Source organism: Pezoporus occidentalis, unplaced genomic scaffold (assembly GCF_034315485.1).
Source record: "Pezoporus occidentalis ecotype Australia unplaced genomic scaffold, CSIRO_AGI_Poc_V1 ctg23, whole genome shotgun sequence".
NCBI classification, from domain to species: domain Eukaryota; kingdom Metazoa; phylum Chordata; class Aves; order Psittaciformes; family Psittacidae; genus Pezoporus; species Pezoporus occidentalis.
The window spans coordinates 6,380,514-6,401,911 of record NW_026914180.1 but is presented as its reverse complement, the minus strand read 5'-3'; the positions used below and the strand labels follow the sequence as shown (position 1 = coordinate 6,401,911).

At 36.4% G+C, this 21,398-nt stretch overlaps 1 protein-coding gene across 5 annotated transcripts in view; it reads left to right on the top strand.

Moving 5' to 3' along the window:
• PTPRN2 (protein tyrosine phosphatase receptor type N2) overlaps nucleotides 1–21,398 on the top strand; it is a 657,474-nt gene that overhangs the window by 211,941 nt on the left and 424,135 nt on the right. For all 5 annotated transcript variants that reach the window (XM_062621502.1, XM_062621503.1, XM_062621499.1 and 2 more), the window contains 2 exons: nucleotides 10,598–10,715; nucleotides 15,645–15,807. In XM_062621502.1, coding sequence (XP_062477486.1) covers nucleotides 10,598–10,715; nucleotides 15,645–15,807 — 281 coding nt within the window. The remainder of the gene's footprint in view (nucleotides 1–10,597; nucleotides 10,716–15,644; nucleotides 15,808–21,398) is intronic.

Genomic DNA, 21,398 nt, shown 5'->3' with positions numbered 1-21,398 from the left:
TGTGTTTTCATTCTGATATTAGGTACAGCTAAAGAGGAGTGTATGGAACTCTTGGACGCCTTAGTTCCCAGATGTGTTTACAGGGATATTTGCTCATAATTTCATTACTAAGAAGCAGAAATCTGGTCAATGAAACAGAGGTCTTACATTAAAAAACAGTATACCTGTGAAATGCATGTGATAGTTGGGCTTTTCAACTTTGTATCCTTTGTTGTGAATTAGCTTAAACTGCTACCAGAGCAATCAGATTGATTGCTGCAGGTTTCATCTGTCATGACTGTTATAAACAGAGGAGTAACACTGCTGATAATTAAGGCTACATTACAATTTTCAGTATTATTTATATGTCTATTGGAGTAGTTTATAGATGAATAGAATAATCAATGTTCCTTTCTTATTACATTTATTCCTCTCTTAAAAAGAATTAATATGCAGGTTTTGTTTTCTTAGCATGGGAGAAAAATACACGTGGCATTTAACCAGGATACCCTGAGGAAGTGGAAAATAAGGCACATGAATGTTCCCCCACATCAAAAGTATGGTAATAGGTAGCAATCGATTATCTAGAAATATATCATTATTTCTTAAAGCTGGCAGCCACTGATCAGAACGCTTATCTTCTGTAACAATACCAAGGGAAAGAGAGAAATACGAGCTACACCACTGATGTTTTCGAAATGCTCTAACATCATTGCTGGTACACTTCAGTGTTTGCTCTAAAGGTTTGCTGCTTTCTATGCCATCCAAAACTGCTGATGGACAGATTTCTGGAATGAATAGTATTTTTCAAAATATATTCAATTCCTTGATATTGGTTGCTAGTCATTAAATAGTAGAAATACACTGAAGTTAAGAAAAAAGCACTTACCTGCCACTTAGTTAATGATACATTGCGGTAGCTCCGGGTGGCCCCTGTTTTTGTCATTGTTCCTTGTTTATACCAGCACAGTTCCATAACATTCAAATGCAGTACAACTTTTACACCTGTGTTTTTGTTATATCAGTGTTGCAGACAGAGAAGTGAGTCACAGAGTTTGTGTAGTTTTACAAGTTGAAGAGCAGATTCCGAAGAAAGCAAATGTGCTTTTAGTCCCCCGTCCTGGTGCTCACTCCTCCGTGGCTCAGCCTGCATGTCCAGGCTGCACCTCAAACCATGGTCTTTGACCAGACGAAGTTCTCCATAGTTCATATTGAGCATAGCATGTATAACAGGTCTGCACAGTTAATGTTAGGCCTGTGTGGCATAAAGTTAGTGGAGCTACTTCAAAATATTCAGATTTTGGCTGAGCATAGAACACACAAAGGTAAAATTGCTCCTAGGAATAATAGCAATTTTATACTCCCTCTGTATGTTTTATTTCAGCGTTATGTCATCATTGTATGTTTTGAGGCATTTTGTTAATGTCAGAATTTTTAGTACATGACATTTAAACCTAGCAACTCGTGATGTTTATGAGCAAAAAATGATGAAGCTTTCTGAATGATGTGTTATGAATAGACATCAGCTGGAAGTGTGCTCACTGCAACTTAAATGTTAGGGCCTTTAAATTCATATCTTATTGTTTCAGTTCTTCCAGTGTAAATGTGTTTTAATTCATTGACAATCTTGCTCAAAAAATCAGTCAGAAATCCACTTTTTAGTAGTGTTGTGTTATGTTGAGGTAAAGCTGAATAGCAGCTTATAGCATAGTGTATTTTAAGTATTTGTAGAGATCAACCCCAGAAGGCAATAAAGAAGCTAGGAAGAACTAGAAATCAGAGTGCATGCAGCTGACAAAATACTAATGTGAATCCATGAGTCAGCATTACATGTACTGTCCAAAAATGTTATTAAAGCTCACTGAGGTAATAACTCCATGAAAAAAGGGAGGGAAAATGAACATCAGGTAGGAAATGTCAGTCAGAGCTTCTTTCACTAAATTCTTTTAAATTTTTGTTTAAATAAGTCAAATTATCTATTTTTTACAAATAGATACCACCTAAATACATGGGCAAACACTGTACCGCAGTTGACAAGTAGTGCGGTATAGAATCATAGACTCAGCTAGGTTGGAAAAGACCTTTAAGTTCATCAAGTCCACCCATTACCCCAGGACTGCCAAGACCACCACTAAACCATATCACTGAGGGCCTCATCTATGTGTTTTTTTGAACAGTTCCCAAAATGGTGATTCCACCACTTCCCTGGGCAGCCTGTTCCAATGCCTGATCACCCTCTCTGTTAAGAAATTTTTCCTAATATCCGATCTAAACCTCCCATGGTGCAGCTTGAGACCATTCCTCTTGTCCTATTGCTTGTTACTTGGGAGAAGAGGCTGACCCCCACCTCACTACATCTTCCTTTCAGGTAGCTGTAGAGAGCAATAAGGGTCTCCCTGAGCCCTCTCTTCTCCAGGCTAAACGACCCCAGGTCCCTCAGCTGTTCCTCATAAGACTCATTCTCCAGACCCTTCACCAGCTTTGTTGCGCTTTTTTAAGCCCGCTCCAGCACCTCGGTGTTGTCTTTGCAATGAGGGGCCCAGAACTGAGCACAGTATTCAAGGTGTTGCCTCATCAGTGCCAAGTACAGAGGGGTTATCACTGCCCTGTCACTGCTGGCCACACTATTGCTGATACAGGCCAGGATGCTGTTGGCCTTCTTGACCACCTGGGGACAAGCTGGGTCATATTCAGCCAGCTGGATGACCAACACCCCTGGGTCCTTTTCCATTAGGTGGCTTTCCAGCCGCTCTTCCCCAAGCCTGTAGCATTGCATGGGGTTGTTGTGGCCCAAATGGAGGACGCAGCACGGACTTGTTGAACCTCATTCTGCTGGCCACAGCCTGTCCATCTCATCCATCAATCAGAGCCTTCAGTAATTTGCTAATTGTAATCAGCTTGTCAGCACCAAGATGCAAAGACTAAAAATGCTTACATGAAAAAAAATTGTCTGTCATGCAATATACAGTAAAGTTCATTACATCCTCTGTTGCAGTTGTTGGAAGGTCAAAACCCCAAAAGTTTATGTGCACAAGAGAATAAGAAAAAAGATAATTCAAATATTCCTTCAGCTGAAAATGCTACTCTGCCTTTCACAAATTCACAGTGTGTGTTTTCTGTACACGGGGTGAATTCAAAATGAAACCTGAGTATCACTAATCAATTTTTTTGGGTAGAACTGTGACCTGCAGATTGTTCATCCTTGCTCCAGGCAAACTGACTTGGCTAACATTTCCCTGGAAAACTCACAGCTTTCAGCCACCAAGATCTTTGCAAGGTTCCTAAGGGAACCTTATCTTCTGCAACTGCTGTTCTTTTATTAATAGTAATAGCAACAATAATAATTATTGTTGTTGTTATTGCTGTATAAGGAGACTGTACAAATTTACATAATATATGGCCTCTTCCTGGAGGAATTTACAGTCCAAGAGAAGTGGTTTAAAAGTGGAAAATGGAGGATATGGTTCCACACAAACTAGATAGAGACTTTTCACTTACCTTTTAAAATTAAGAAAAGCAAAACAAAACAAAACAGCTTTTTCCTGTTCTAAATTGCCTTGGTTTTGATGCAGGACAGAGTATGGCGAGTAGGAGACAGAAGGCCCTTGCTAGAGAAAGGGTTTCAAATATGTCTGTTTTTTCTGTGCAATATACTGTGAATATTCTGCAGAAGCCTTTGTTCTGACTCACTCTAATGTTACCTCCACACTGCTGATACAGTGGTCTGTACAGCAGTCTTAAACACTTAGGTTCAGAACCAAATGTGGAGATTCAAATGCATCTGCAGCCTCTGCTGTACTGTCTTCTTTGGCACCTCTGTATATTGACTTTGCATGTGCAATTGAAAGTACTCCTCTAACAGCTGAAATCTGTTTTTTTCACAAACATCAATGGGAGTTCAGCAGTTACGTAAAATGGGGGTGAGAACCACTATATGGAGCCGAAAGAACGGTAATGCTCATAGGCATTTAAAAATACATGAAGAACTGTAGATCTGAGATGGATTTGCTAGAATATATGTAACCTGTACGTCCACTTAATTTTCTATACTTATTTAAGTGCCAGGACATTTCTGACCAAATGTACCTTGTTACCGGTGATATTTTAATTCCTGGACTGAAGGCACTTCAAAAGTCCTTTCCCAGGAACTATATTTTTCATGCCAATAAGGCTGTCGTCCTACTGTTAGCATGAAATGAAATGAAATGGATAAAGTAACGTGAGAAGGGAAGACCTGAAAAGGAAGACAGAAAAGGAAGGAGAGGGGAACAGAAAAATGAAAGGTATTTTGACACATGGAAAGATCACCAATTCTAAAAGGAGATTGCAGAGGAATAATGTAGTAAGTAGACCTGTTTTGCAGCGTAGAAGCAATGTCAGGGTTTTTGGGTTACATCTGTAATAGTCACATGCACTTTGATGTGATAGTCAGCTAACACATGTGGGTTCAAAGCTCGATGAAAGAAGCAAAGGTGTCTCATCTTTATTTTAGTATCACCATTTTGAATGCATGTGAATATTTACCTAATTTCATGAAAACTCCTTGAACTGACAGCACCAAGGAAATGTCTGTGCATAGTCCAGGCTCAGAAGGAAATGGAGGAAAAGAAGGTGCACCTTTACTTGCCATATATTAATTTGACTATTCTTTTTATTATAAATATGTCACAGCCTTGACACTGCAGAAAGCCACGCAAGTTAAAGATGTAATTGAACATGAGTTAAATTAAGGTTGAACATTAATATGAAGTTGAAGCCATGTGAGAAGCCCTCTTTTGCGTATCTTCCTTCCTGAAGAGCATTTCTGTGAAAGGAACCATCTGCTTTCAGGTTGAGGGTTATCAATTTGTGAAAAAGATTGTATACCATGGTGAATGGCATGGGATTTAGCTCAAGAATTTGGGAAGTCTTTTTCATGTATCTTTTCTGCTCTAGTCTTCTGAAAATAGCCTATTCTAGTCGGAAGTTAGATGATATATTTTGCATTACCATATTATTCTTCCATTATTCTCAGCTCCAGTGGCAGAAAAATCTTATGTAACACTGAGAAAATTTCTCTTGTACAAACCAATTATTTGTAGCTATATACAAAAGCTGAAATAAAGGTAAAGAAACATTGCATACTGAGTCCTGTGGGAGCATTCTATAATCTCCATGGCAAATGAAGCACTCATTTGGCTTTTTCAAATAATACAAATTCCTAAAAATGCTGAAGAGAAAAGCCTTCCCTCCACCTTCTGGGATAGTTACTTAGAGTAAATTAAAATCAGGGTTGTAAGCAGATCATTCTGGTAATTTAATTCTGTGGAGATTATCACTTTTATGTATAATAAAACAATATATGAAAATTTGAAACCATAATCCTTAGGCAGCCCTTTCATCTGTTCATTCAAATGGAAACGCTTTGCCTGTGAGCATGAGTGAATAGCTGCTGAATGCAGCAACTGAAATGCTTGCATATTATAAAGACCCCACTAGAAGCTCCAAAAGAGGGCAACAAACCAGTGCAAATCTGGTACTCAGCACTGCTGCTGGGGAATGCTGTGGAAAAGGGAAGGAAACAACAAAGACTCCTGACAACTTCCAGGAGAGGATGACTACAGTTCTTGCTGAAATGAGCAAGAGTGGTGATGACTGCTTACAACTGCCAGTCATTTCTTCAAATACAGTCTGTATTAGAATTTCTTTTCATCTAGAAGATAACACAATGTTTGACCAGAGCAAACAAATTTAATTAGAGTAAGTTTTCATGGAAATATAGTGCAAAACTACCTTGGTAGATTTTCTTTTGATTTTGTAGAAACTGCCTTTAGTCTTAATTTTCAGAACAAAGGGATATTCCAAGCCAAAGATACAGGGACATTAAGAGGTTGTAGAGGTGGGTTTAACTTCTGCATTACAATTTTTGCCATCGCAAATTGTATCACAGAATTGCTTTCAGAAGGTCAAGGTTGGTTTGTTTATTTTTTTCTTCTAAGACGAAACATCAGGATTTTACCTTTTGTCTGCATTCTTAGGTAGAAAATATATCAATTGAAATAATTTTGTTATGCACATAGCAAACTCAGCATTAAAGCAGCAATTTTGACTTAGCCAGTACTGAAATACATGAGCATTATTGGGCATGTCCTTGAGCTCTGAACACGGTGGTCTGGGATGAGAGCAAGTGTAGCTCCTCTAGAGAATGCAGAAAAGCATCCTGCAGAAAGGCATACATTGACCTGTCTGCTGTGAAAATAGGGAAGAAAGCCAATCATTCCCCATTCTGCAGATGTTCTGACAGCTAAAGTAGTCATTAACAATTTGCAACACATGGCATGGGGGATGAAAGTCTCTGAGCTCTACAATGAAGAGTTTCCTGGCTGCAATGAAGTAGTAGTTGAAGGAAGCTCAGAGAAAAACCTTGTGTAGGGACAAAATGGATAACTGTACCAAAAACTGTGGGAAAGATAATGTCACAACTCAAAAATAGTAACATATTTTGGTTTCAAGACTGAATACTTCTGAGGTTTTTTGATCTTTATTTAGGGATTTTACTGACAAAAAAGGATCAAGTTTTAGTATATAGGTTTCTTCCAATATAAAATAATGTCCTTTTTCTTTGAATGAGCTTGATATGTAAAAATGATTTTGTGGCTAATATATTGAAGTAGAACTAGTCATTTTGGACTTCAATTAGTGCAAGAGCTGGAAAAGTCTCTTGGTGTTATCCAGTCAGATGCAGCTTTTACTGGACTTGCATGCAAAGCCCCATGTTGCCTCAGCCATGTGAGCTGGGAAAATGGGTTGGGAGTATGAGCAAGAAGATTTGCATGGTGATAGCTTCGGGCAGTGAGAACTGTTGTTTCTTTGAGGGACTTAAATTGGGTTCTACTGATTCACACAAGAATTCCTTTGCAAAGTTAAAACGCTGTTGTTTTTCTTGCTTGGTCCTTAAGAGGGGGTAAAGATTATTTGTATGAATAATTCTGAAGTAGACTAAGTTGAGACAGAGAAGTAGCAGATTATTGTTTTCAACAGCTGCTCATGAAATTTACGTGCATTAAAGATGTGGTCAGGTATATTTGGAGAGGCATCAAGTTTCTCTAAGATGAAAGCCAGAGTCAAAACCACAGGAAAGAATGCCAAAGAATCAGAAAAATTGAATAGCCGAGAGAAGGAAATACGTATTTGAATTTTTCTTATTTTTCAGTAATTGGTATAGCAACAAAGCCAGTTAAGCAGGCTAAAAGTGAAATTGTGTGATAAATGTGAAAACAAGATTGACTTCAATTTTGGAGACTGAAGCTAATATCCTCACCAGTGTGAATCTGTGAAAATGGTTTTCTTCTCTATTTACACTGCTTGTTTTTTACTTGATTTGGATTAATAAAAGAATTCTTAGATTTATTCTCTCTGTTGACAACAGCTAAGTGTTGTAACTAAGTGTTGAACATAATGGGAATGTAAACAATAATAGTTTCATTATTATTTTTGCAGTTGTGGGTAATAATAATCAATTGCAGAATGGTTTGGTTTGGAAGAGACCTTACAAATCATCTGCTTCCAAACCCCCCTGCTATGGGCAGGGACACCTTCCGCACAATGAGGTTGCTTAAAGCCCCATCCAACCTGGACTGATTAGTTTTTAATTATGAATTGTGGTGTGGAACCCTTAATAATAAATTGTGCTGTGAAAATTAAAGATCCAGGAAAATGGATTCTATGATTCTATAAATACTTGATGATAACAGGGAAAGACCACATCATATTTGGAGCATCTCCATTGATTTTGATGTGCAAGTTGGGGGGATGGAACTAGATGGTCTGTAAGGTTCCTTCCAATCCTAACCATGCTATGATTATGGCTGTGATTAATGTCTTGCCTTCGCTGTCTCTACACCAGCATTCCCTTTTCAAATACATTTAGGTTATGGAACTTCAATTAAAATAAAAAAAATAAAATAAAATTAAACCTTGGGCTCTGACACAAGTGAAAAGTGCTACTTTTTGTGAAGAAATTTTATACCAAAGGCTAGTTTTCATGGCGTATCACAACTATCAATGTTGTTCAACTGAGAGCAATTTTCTATCTGCTGCTGCTGTTGTCATAGTATTTGTGTCACTCTAGTGTCTACAGGACTCATTCTGTCTTTCGTTGGCATTGTGCATCTGTGGGAATTCACGGTTGGGAAATGCAGGTCCTAGGCAGACCTGCAGCAGGGGGGATTGTTAATCAGTAAGTGGGCATCCCCCTGTACCGTTCCCTGTTAGTGACATGGAAGTAATGTGTGTACAAGAGCACTGCTGTTATTCTGCTCAGCCAGTGGAGACAAATTGTAATAATTGGGTGGTGAGGCCGGAGCTGGCACTAGGTGTGATGGCAGGGACAAAGGGAACGGCAAGTCGCCATAAGGCGTCATATGCTCCTTCTCAACTTTAATTTTGATTGCAGCTGTCAGCGTGGCATTATGGTTCTTGAATGTGCTGCTTTATTGAGCTCAGTGTGTGGGAGAGATTTTTTGAAACTGAAACAATGCCGAAAAATGATTGGCATAATGTTAGCTTTAGACACATTGCAGTTCCTGAGATAGTTGCATAAGAAACAGCAATATTAACTTATTGACAAGGGGGTTTTTGAATTAGTTAAAATTTGCATTTTTCATCCATGTCTTGTTCTAACTCTTATGTGAGGTAGAAGTGCTAAGAGATACAGTTGAGAAGGCATATTCCCTTAACTCTAGTTTCTTAAGATCTATAAAAAGTATTCTGTTTCTCTTTCACCTATTTACTCTCCTTTAATACCACTCAGAGTTGTTCTGTGTATTTTTCTTCAAAGTCTATGTTATTTATTTTGCATTAATTAGCCTTTTATAGAGCTAGTATTGGCTTAGAATTACAAAGTGAAACTAGTGATTTTGGACACATCGTTGATAAAATTAATAGTTTTATGACTCTGCTAATAACAAATATATATGTGTTTTAGCTGAACTTTTTTTGTAGCACATTCGTATAAACTGGAATGTTATCTTAGTTTTTTCTTCTGCATGAATTTATAAAACAAACAGAAATGTAATGCTAGGCAACAGAGAAGTATACTCAAAGATACATATATATATATATATGAAAACTTTCATGTAAAAATCACTGTAATAACACTACACCAAAATAATAGTAGCTGCATGGTGACTCATTTTTGTGTATTCACATAAGAACATGCTCTGAGCAGCCTTAGATTGAGATTTGTGAAATTATTTGAATCCATCTACTTACACGGCACATTTGAAAAGGTGAGATTTGCATTTGAAAAGGATGAATCAGAACTAAAACCAGATTAGACAGAGATAGAGATTCTTCCCCCTCCCAAAAGGCTGGAGTCATTTACTGTAGCCATTAGCATCTAACCTGACTCCAGGTAAAGTGTTTCCTCAGTAAACTTAAGTAACCTTTTATAGAAAAAGAGAAGAAAGAAGGAGCAAAAGCAGAGTGTTGGGGAGGTATCAGAGAGCTTTTTTGTTAAAGCCTTCTTGCATGCTGACATGTGTCCTATATTGTTTATTATTATTATTTTTATTAATGATTGAATAATAAAAAGGACATTTGGGATGCAGTCCCCCTAAATCTTGCCCCAATGGGGGCTTTATTTCCTAAAACTTGTCTCAATCCCAGACAACAGAACAGTTTGAATACTTCCTAGACTGGACTTCTTTAATTGTGTGCCTCACCACAATTACAGTAAATATGTTACCTTCCATGTGGTGCTAGAGAGGGTTTTTCTTTAGATGGTTTCTTACAGGAAAATATTAGCAGGTTAACCATGTCTGAAACTTTTGTCAATATTCATTTGAGGGTTTTGTGATGTTTTATTGTGCATATCATAAAACCAGAAATTCTCCTCAATTACATGATATTTAGTTATTAGATAATTACAGATAATTATTGCATGGGCAAGTTTGTGAGATAAATCATTAGTGTAACAACTATGTTTGGATTTATATCATTATTTCAAGTATAATTACCACGAGATTGGCAGTGCATGTAATTAATGAGTAATCACTGGAATTTGCCTTCATAGTTGCACTTCCCCCTTGTTGTAAAGTTCTTTGTCACAACATTAAAGTATAAAGATAATGTAAATTGACCTCCACATGTATTACACTAAACCTGAAAATACTTATTTCCACTGCAGTGCTAGCTCTTTAATGTTCAAAAGTATAGTTTCATGGAGAAAACAGGGAAAGGACAGTGTGCCATGAATGGGGAAGTAGTGAAGTAACATTTCAACAGATACCAGCTAGTGCGATGACTCTTCCACAGCTGTCAAAAGTAACCTTTTTTTTTTTTTTTTTTAATCTATTAAAGCTTGTTTGTAACTACCTAAAATTCTGCTAAAAGTAAAGTTTCAAAATCTCCTAACATAATCTACAGTCTTCGTTCCCTTGTAAGGAAAGTTTGATTAACAAGATTTTGTACAGAAGAGAAGAATCTGTAGTTCACTCTTGGGTTCCAATTGCACAAATCTTCATTTTTCTTTTCATTTTTAATATATTGTTCAAATAACACCCATTTTTTGCCAACATTTCAAGTTATTAAATAGTGGGTTTGCTTATTTTTGTTTGTTTGTTTTATTATTTATCAGGTTTTACCTGGCAAGATGATTATACTCAGCATGTTATTGGTCAGGAACTCTCAACCATTCACAAAATCCACAACAGACACCCTGATATATTTGCATCTGAAGGATCTGACACAGGAAGGTAAGTCTTCTATAGTATTTTTTGCCCGAGTGACTTTTGGAAGGGTTTTGAAGATGACAAGAAATAGATTGGCACTGAAGCCGAATTAAACACATCACCAAACCCACTATCTATATCATAAAGGGAAACCAGTCATACAACAGCATTGAAAACACCAGTAGGAAAACAGTAGACAGAATGATTGAAATCCCTCATTAAGAAATGTGCCTTCCAGTGTTAATTTAGGTGCCAGAATTCAAAACATCAGGTCTTTTATCGAGTTTATGTAGTGTCTAGTTGTCAGGTCAGCCACCTCTTCATATGACTGGCTAAAAAAGGCAGACTTCTACAGTAGCTTATCCACAAGAGGTTTTATTCTGAAACACGACAACAAAAAATGTTGAATGACATTCTGAGCAACTGATTACCTATTCAAACTCATATTCTTCCAAAACATAGCTGTAATTGATTTGAAGTCTATATATTCTCAGCTTTAGTTGCAAAATTTGTCCTGAAAGGAGAAATTCATGCAAGTTCCAGTGACAGAAAAAATGTAGGGGCATTTCTGTATATTCTTGGTATTATAGAAGCCGTTTTCCTCGTAGGCTTGAAAGATATGGTAGGGTGACTTAGCGGTTATTGGTGGCAAGAGACATACCATCTGTAATTCTGTAGAGTGATATGGAGGTAGGACCTGCAATTATGTCATCCTTATATATAGAAGATGACATACCTACATGCATGATTATACTGTTTTACATGGTTTATTCTATCCTACAGACTTTTAAGTGGAACCCAACCACACAAACCCCGGAAGGTAATTTTAAAAGGCATACAATTTTAGGAATGTTAAAACTGGTAAATTCTGCTTTCTCCTACATTATTTTAAGAAATGAAAACTCAAAATTAATGAAAGTGAAAGAAAATGCTTTTTGTTAGAAAACTTTCTTCACAGTGGGACAAAGATTGATTTTCTAGCCTTGATGGGCAAGATATCGAATATTTGACTTTAGATCTTCATATTATACCACAGTATATGGTCTGCATATATACTGCAGAACCATTTCTCTTCTAGATTGTCTTTTCATGGAGATAAAAAAGCTGTGTAATTAATAGTGCCCAGTGGCTTCAGCTGCTTGCCTTATTTTATTTTGATTTAATTCACAGAATTTGACCCTGTATTTCACATATTTGCTGGTTCAAAAGCATCCCTTAAAATCACAGTGCAGTATGTTTCAGGAGTGCAGTAAGGTAGAAACTTAACTTCTAAAGAAGATGCTGGTCCACAGATTATCATAAAGGTGATAACAACATGCGGTTGAATCCATAAACATGTTTTCACTGCTTAGATACACAAAATGCATCTGTATGGATTACTGTCTGTACATGGTATCAGAAATTATTTTGAATATCTTTTGTGGTTGATTTTTTAAAATTTTTTTTTCTAATGAATGTATCTAAAATTTTATTCATGAGAGTAAGATAAAATAGGCCAGATTTCCATGAGATCAAGGCTGTATTCTGCACTGTTCCAGATTCATAGTTACATAAAAATATAATGCATAAGAAGATATAAGAAATAATTTAGGTTTTAGACTGAGAACAGATGATGAATTTTAGGAGTTCCTGTTGTGATCAGGTTTGAGCTGCTTTGCATTTTTATCTAGAACTATACATTAAAAAATCCCAAAACCATTTTGTGTATTGACACTTCAGGGACATCAGAATTTCAAATATGTTCCACTTATAGCAGTTTCTCTTGTGGATAGATTTTCTGAATTTACCAAGCCATGCTTCTGAAAGCATTATCTTATGTGCCAGCAGTTTAAAGCATTAATTGATTTTTCTGGTTGTCCATTTGTAATATATTCTGTAGGTCAGAGAACAGTAGGAAGTTTTTCTCTGGCATCCTGTAGATTCTGATCAAGCTATTCTTAGTGTGCTCAATGAGCTTGCTAAAAATCTTATCAGAAAATAATGAAATAATTTAAAAAAGCAACTTAGTGTAGGTATCTAATTATCAAAGAAACATTGTGGCAGGAAGGCCTTTTATTAAGGGTCACGTGTGTAATAAGACAATATGAAGTCACACTAATGAGCCATTAATCCCTACAGAGCTAGTGAGAGCAAGAAAATAGACTCAGACACTTGAAAGGTAAATTGACTTAAGCTAAATTAGTGCATATGAAATCTGATGAAACAGAAGACATGGATTTCATCTTAAATGTGAAACTGGGAGCTTGATTTCAAGATTAAAGTTCTTTCTTTGGTGGCTCACTGGAGTGTACATGGTAGTTTCTGCGCCCTTATTAAATTTCAAAAAGGACCCCAGTCTTGAAAGAGTATCCAAGATAAAGGAAAAAAGTCTTCTCTGTACACAGGGAATAAATGTTGTTTGTGTTCACTGGGTCAATTAGGCAAAACCACAAATGTTTATAGAAAACTTCAATGTATGAAATGGGTTATAGCATTATTTCTGTAATAAACCCATAATTAAGTCAGTAATAAGATTCTTAGAGCATTTAAAAGGGAGAATTTTTTTTTTCCCTAAAATTGTGGTATCTATTAATTGAAAACATTCTAGAAATATCTGAGATGCAGTGATTTAGACATTTCCACAAAAAAGCTTCTAAAGAACTGTTTCTTGTAAGAAATACAGATTTATTTCTGTGGATAAATAATTATATAAGCTACTGTCTTTATACCCTAAAGTTCATTGTATATGCAAAGTCCTTTTTCAGAATAAATTAAAAGTGAAAATACTTCCAAATAAGTGCACAAGAATTCAGCTGACTGTCATTTATTCTACTTAGCTTTTATGTATTTATCTTTCATCCATTTTCCAATATCACTTTGTGAAATTTAAAGGCAATATTTTAATTCACTTGCAATAATAGCTCATTTAACATATTTTACTTTCTGTGTTAAAAGGGTGAACAACAGTTATATATTGATGAACTACAAAATCTTTTTCAAATCTTTCAGATGTATTTATAGGATTTTATTAAGGTTGTCATCAAAGGAAATTTAATGCTTTGTTAGGCTTTTACATTTTAATAGTTTAGAATTTTGTAGCATAAAATATTCCATCTAATGTGAAATTTAAACACAATTTCAGTGCAATTACTGTCATCATAAGAGACATGACAAATCTTAGACCCCTGATTTTGTTTCTACCACCAGTATGAGTGATCATATACTGTAAATAATGGCCTGAAAAGCTAACATAAATACTGTCTTTTATCTGTGCATTCAGTTCCCGTTGGAAATCTTTGGGGCAGAATGTGGTCTGGTATTTCCATTTTTCCTTTCTTTTCAAAATTAGTTAAGAAATTTGACGATAGTTGATGAAATTAATTGATGAATTAAAGATGAGCATTTGAAACTGGGATGCCTTGTATGACGAGAGCCGCTTTGGATTAGTTCATCTCTATTGAAGCCGAAAGCATACTGCCCAGCTCCTTTTAAAACTGCATAACAGTTTTAGTTTGGCTTTAAATTGAAAAGGAGTTGGATAATGTTACCATCATGAGGCAGACTTTAGAGCTCTGAAATAAATAGCTTGACATTCCACAGGGATCAGTATTGGGACCAGAGCTGTTTAACATCTTTGTCAGCAACATGGACAGTGGGATACATCAAGCTGTGCGCTGCAGTCAACACACTGGATGGAAGGGATGCCATCCAGAGGGACCTGACAGGCTGGAGAGGTGGGCCTGTGTAAACCTCATGAAGATCAGCAAGGCCAAGTGCAAGGTCCTGTACCTTGGTCAGGGCAATCCCACTACAGTAAATTAGTTTATTAATTACATTTATTGGTATTAAATTAGTCTGGACAAGCATTTGATACAACTGTGAGCATGGAAGGAAGTCTGTTTCTTTGTGCATAAATTAATGTAATTAAATCTAAGATTTGGAAAATGACATAATGGTACTCTCTAAAGCTGTGGCCCTACAGAAGCACCATGACATGGGCTGGTAGAATAAAATTTTACTTACAGTGGCATGGAGATGTTGAAAGTCAAATGCTGTCTTGTCTCCCAGAGCCGGAAATCTCTTCCACCAGAAATTGTTCCTCATTGAAGAGGTGTATGGGCATATTGATAGGAAATGGTGACACTAAAAAGGTGATTCCAGTCAAAATGATATGTTGTTCACAGGCAAAAAAGCAGATTGGGAACCCTCTCTCTGCCTTAGTGCACAAGGAATGAAATAGTTACTAGTGTTGACAGTTAAATTATCATCATCATTGACATGTTGTTGAGATAGATGAGGAGAGCCAGTAATAATTCAGATTCATTGCACACAGTGCAATGAATCCTATATAAATACCTCTACACTGCTGTTGTTTAATCACATTTTTAGCTTTTCTTTGCAAAAGTCACCAAGATATGTTTAAACCACTCAGGAAACCCTGCTATTCTGTGAATCCCAGACATGTGAAAAGATCAGAAGACACACTTGTTCCACCTCATTATTCCTTTTTAAAGCTTTTTGCTGGAGCTATCTTAGTTATTTCTGCACATCCAGTAGGCTCACTGTATTCTGTAAATTGGTGCAGGGCCAAATTGATGTTGAATCTCATCATCATCCAGCAATTTTTAAAAATGTTAGAATCATCTAATTTTTCTTTGCGGGTGCAATTTGATCATGCATATATTCTTTTTACAAGTGTTTTCTTCTGAATATGGCTTTGCCTTGTTGTAGGCATTTTATTTGATTTATTGTTAGATCATTAACTGATTCCTGCAGTAAATTGTTAATAGTGCAAGATTTTTGACTGCTTTTGCTGAAACACTGACTATTCTATACTTCTGTGGTTGTTAAGATTTTGAGAGACTTTTTTCTTATGTATGGAACTATCTTCAGTGTTTTGCCGTGCCTTTTTGGTTGGGCACTTTGTACGTTGTGCAGGCTGGTAACTTTCTTTTTCTTGCTTTTGCTGTGTAGGACTTTGGGACAGAATGCAGATAACGAAAGAAATTACAATCTGGAAAATAATGTGAACTTGGCCAATTCTCTTCAGCAATATCTTAAATATCTTGGTATTCTCTCCCAGTCTGCAGCTACAAATTTGCATCCAAGGAAGACAAATGACAAAGCTTCTGTCAAGGTAGTATTGTTAATGTGGTTGCTACGTTCTGTGATTCTGACTTCCTGTTTCTCTGAATTCTCCTTATTTTTCAATTTTCCTTTCTATATCAAGACCGGATATTGTTTCTTGCTGCCTCCTCCAATTGATTATCATACCTGGTCTAACCAAGTTCTCTCCAAATGAGTTGAGTCAGCTTCAGTGTTGTAAATGATAGAGCTCTTCTAATCTGGAGCATTTTACCTTAATTAGAGATCGATTGTATGTGATGAAGGAGGAAAAGTGGAATAGAGGTGCTTACATCTTCACTGGCTGATCTGAAGCCTTTCTTATCATATCTGAACTGTTCCTCTTCAAAAAGCTGGCTGAAATACCATGTGAATTTTTGCTGGTGTTTTTGGTGCTTAGAGTACAAGTAATATAACACTTGAGAAGATTTTGATAATGGATCTGATCAATTGTGCCTCAGCATTTCCTATTTCTTATTGATTGTAAAGGAAGCGTATTGTGACCAATTGGAATTCATATGTATGCATTTTAAATATATGGATAGCTAGGAAGATAAATCACAGCCATTAAATCTTCAGTGCTTGCTATGTTAAAAACCCAAACAAGTGTCTATGTGAGAACTGAATCACTTTTTTTCTTTCCTAGAGAAAAATCTGTCTTGCTCTAAGATAGAGCTTGACAAATTTATAAAAATTATTAGATGAAGGGGTTGCATATGACAGGCCCTTATAGCCGTATAGTTTTTGCTCAAAAAATTTATCCAGAGCACTCTAGTATTTTAAAGAAATAGGCTGTTTTTATAGCAATCCTTTAAAGAAATTGGTATGTGCTATTTGTGTTAATACAGTGTAAATGCAACAACCTTAGCTGAAAAAAAAATAAAAAAAAGAAATTTCAGGAAAAAATCAGGCAAAGAATATAATAGTGTCAAAGCCAGACTGCTGTTTTTTTTTTCCAGGAAGTAATTCAGAGACACATATACTGCAGTGTGTCTGCAACAGCAACTCCCAACAACACTATCAGTTGTATCAACTATTTAGTCATCGTATAACTGAAATGTTAATCTTGTCAGAAGCCACAAGTTTCCAGTTTCCCTGACTGGCATATATAATACTCATGATTTATGGTATTTGTCATTAGGCGTTTATCCGGGGTAAGAGAAACTTGCAGGCAGTGGCAAGGAGGCTTTGGGGATGGATGAGTGACCACCTTCATGGTTCTTCTCCACTCTCCACTAATGGGTGCTGACTGCAGTAAGGATGCCCTGCTTTGAATCACTGGCTTTCAGAGACAAGAAAACTTGCTCAAGAAGTATTTCAGTGGGTCTGGTGCTGTCATGCAAGTTCATAAATAATCCATATGGCTGAGACCTTCTGTGGGGAAGCCTGCTGTGATAACACCACCCACCAACCTTATCGAGTGTTGCCATGGAGATGGGTAGTCTGAAGCCTGGGGGAGTGGGATAAAGAGGAGAAAATCTGGGAATGAAGCACGTATAAGAGCAGACTTTACACTTTTATTTACTAAGAAGCATTTTGAAACAACAGCCTTTGAGTCAGATGTGCTACCTATAATTTAAAATTTAAAAGGAAATTCTCTTTAGTAATTAGTCATAAATTTTAAATGATCCTGCAGATGTTTCCCTATCCTCTGCAAATCAAATGCAACTGATATTCTTTGAAAAGAAAGAAAAGGACACCATATTTATACCTTGATTCATAAATGTAATAAAACATTTAAATGAAAGAGAAACCAGGACTTTGCTAATGCAGGAACCAGCAAAAAGCTGTAAAATTTCACGATATGAGAAGTAGGAAGGAAAGAAACACAAGAGCTGCATTTGATATGGTCATACCACCTGAAATTGGAAATGGCTATCATGCACTTTAATTGCATGCTTCAACAAAATTTTGGTATTTTATTTTTGCATTTTATATATGATACATTATGAACCTTTATTAAATAATTGTAGCAAGGTCTTATATTTTAAACTTTCTTGCACTTCCTGATTAAAAAGAAGGGTAAGACAGAGCTCCTTTACACTACTTAAACTTATAAATGCACCTTTGGGGCCTTTGCCCTTCTTAAAAGTAATTTTCTTTCAAGTATATATTTACCTCTGTCACGTCATTCTTGCTGTCAGGAGGTAGGAGATATAACACCACTCTGGTTGCTTTGATACCTTACCTCCTATGAAGTATAGCTGAATCTTGCAGAAATTTTGTGCTTTTAGGCAGACTTCCTGAGTGGATTCTGATCTATTCCAAAACTGTCATCAAAGGACTCTGCCCAAGAATTAAAAAAACAAAAGGAAGAAAGACTAAGAGGCTTTAAAAATACTTGTTATATCCAGAAGTGTTATTTAGTATCTTAACATATTTTTAATTAAACTGCTTTACAAACTTTTGATCTTTAGTTTTCCTACTATCTTCCTCATGTATTATCAGAATAAAACTACAGAGCTTCAAGATTACCAAGAAGACAGCACACACAGTTATGGATGAAATTGTAAAATAAGACATGGCAAAACCTAAACTAGGTAACTCTTTTCCTGTTTCCTTTCTTCTAACAACTGTCCACTTAAGGACTGATAGAACAATGAGAGAAATAACACTAATGAACTTATGTGATGGACCAAAATTCCTGTCATGTCTACCATTTATTGCAGGAGTTTGAGTGAATTTTCAAGCACTTGAAGTTCATCACTAACTTAGAATTTTTTGTCAGTATTTATGCAGTATCTACTGCAGACTGTAATTTAGCCACTTGATAATGACTCTGACAGTGGATAAATAGCAGTGAATCAGAAGATTTGGTGGGTCTGTTTCTTGAGGATTACAGTTACAAAGAACCATTTAACTTCAGCTGAAAAGAGTTGTTCAGAAAATGGGCACTTGGTGGCATTTGTTACTTAGGCATTAGCTAGTGGGTTTTGGGGTTTGTTTCATCCCTCCCCCACCCCCAACGAAGGAGGGTTTTACCATTCACAAAATGCTGCATTATCAGTCTTTGTGATTCCTTTCTGCTGAACCTGAACTTAGTATGGAAAATAACATATAGCCAGGCACATATGCATAATGAGATAGCTTGGTTTATCTTATCTAGTGAGGCAAGAAATGCAGAGGTTTCAAATCTCACGTGAATTCCCCAGCTCTTCTCCCCTCCAGTTAGAACAATATATAGGTAAAAAAAATCCAACAATTAAAAAAAGAAAAAAGAAAGAACCAAACAAAAATCAAGCCCAACAAAATCAAACCCCTGTAAAAAACACTATGCTGTTGACATTCCTACAGAAACTGAGAGGCAGAGTTTTGCTGGGTTTGAAGGGACAGTACATAGCTGAGATTACTAAAGCCAGTAAGCTGTAGAAGGAGAGTTTTCTTGCTTTGTTGCTGATGGCAGCCCTGCTGGTGAGCTCTGTGTGAGCATTAGCATAGCAGAGGCATGTGGGAAACCTCAAGGAAATCTTGAAATAAAGGAGGTGGAAAAAGGAAAAAAATAGCTGTGCCCACAGTGGCTGTTACAACAGAGCAAAAAAGAGGCAGCAAAAGTGGTCAGTGTGGAAACAAATGTTCGTGTTGTCTACTTTTCGCCAGCCCTTAGCCAAGAGAGTGAGGAATGATCTTACAGTTTCTAAAACAATCCAAACGGCTGCAGTTGAATAGGTGCAAGAAAATATTTTTTTAGTCACCAAAGAGAAAGTTTTGCAATGTGATCCAAATGTACTCAAAGCAGAAGAAAATAAAAAATTACTCAGCTGGAATTGCTTGGTTTTGTTTTCCTGAATTAGCTATCAGTTTTACATATTATTCTCTTGCCTTCTGGTAGCCTGATTTGTGAATTCTTAAACGCATCAGGCTGGCAAAAGTGCACTGTTTTGGTAACAGCCCTGCATTTCAGTGTTCATTTCAGGGCTCATTTCAGAAATCATGGCTATAGCACACAGGAATCACATCTACCACACCACATGGCTGGACACTCACTTCCTCTCTCATTCTGGGGCTGGGTGCTTCATTGACTCCTCTGGAAAAGCTTCTGAAGAGGCTATAGGAATAAGGAAATTGCCTGCTATGCTTGTGTTACTGCTGCATTTCTTGCTGCAGGGGTCTCTGTTTTATGGTTTAGGTTTTATAGCTAGAAAATTTGTGTGACTGCTGTTATTTCCTCCCCTTGATTTGGCTTCTGAGGTCTTCAGACCTGGGTCCTACCTGCTACTGAGGTCTTCCCTGGGCTGGTGTGCCATTCAGGCCCTAGTACGTAGTAAAGAGAAAGAGAGAAAATTATCTGAGAGATTAAACAGGGAGTTTAATCCATTTTTTGTTTCTTTGGGTTTTAATTACTTACATTCATTTCTAGGTAGACTTTATGTATAAAGGTTGTGATTGCGGAAATCCCCAAGTCTTAGGTATTCTTATAAATTTTAAAGCAAAGAGTTTAGAAAAAAAAAATAATATTTATATGAAAGAAATTGCTAACAAAAGTCTTTGGAGAACCATTAAGGGAGAAAAGAAACAGATAAAGTGACTGGTTCGTGACAGAGACGTATGGCTGGTTGTTAGATCAACAGGAAGTGCTGCTGAAAGGGGAGAAAGTAAAAACTGTTGCGGCAGTCAGTTTGCTGGAATATAGAAGGGTACAAACATTAGACAAGGCATTTGGTAAAACATTTTAGTCCTTTGTACAAGAGGGAACCTTCCACCTGTTGTCCCCTTTCAGATTCAGGGAAGAGTACTCATGTTTTTGCTGGGTTAAAAATTAGTTGTTTGGTGTGTTGTAATTGAACTCCTGAAAGAACTAGGATGTATGATAATTATTAGAAAGGATTATTATTTATTTTAGAAAATCTGAGTGCACAAGTGCTCAAAGATGTACTCTTACCTGCAAATAATAGTTACTGTGATTAACAAGTAAGAAATTACATAGTCATTGCTTATATTAATCTGAAGCTTTAATTCATAAAAGCAGGACCCTTATTTATCTAACACTGATTAAAATGAATGTATGGAATGAAGATCATCATAAATTAATTTGATAGCTGACTGCTGAAAAACCAAAAACCTGTCTGCAATGTATACATTTAAGCTCTATGTAAATACGAAATTTAATATTTCATATCTGTGGGATTATGTGTAAGAAAAATTTAATACACCCTGTACATAAACACATTCATTAAAATATCAGGACTAATTGATCAAGGACTGTCTCCCTGAAGCTACAGAATTGCCTGTCTATAGGCATATCTATGCAACAATCATTAGAGTAATATCTGAACATCTCACAAGCATTGATATATTTATTTACCTGGTGCATTGCATAGTAGAGAATAACTAATACCCCTACATCACAGACAGATTAGATAGCTTTTCTGAGGGTGTGGAAAAATTTTTTGGTAGAGTGTAGACTTAAAGTTAAGCTTGAAATCCTGGAAAAAATACTTAATCTTTTGGATCATTCTCCCATCTATGGCTCTTTTCAGTAAGAAAGAAATATTAAACATCTCTTAAGAAACAAAACCAAACCAAAGCAACCATAAAACCAAACCAAAGCAACCATAAAACCCAACAAACAAACAAAATCTCATAAGTACTAGACTAGAGTTCATT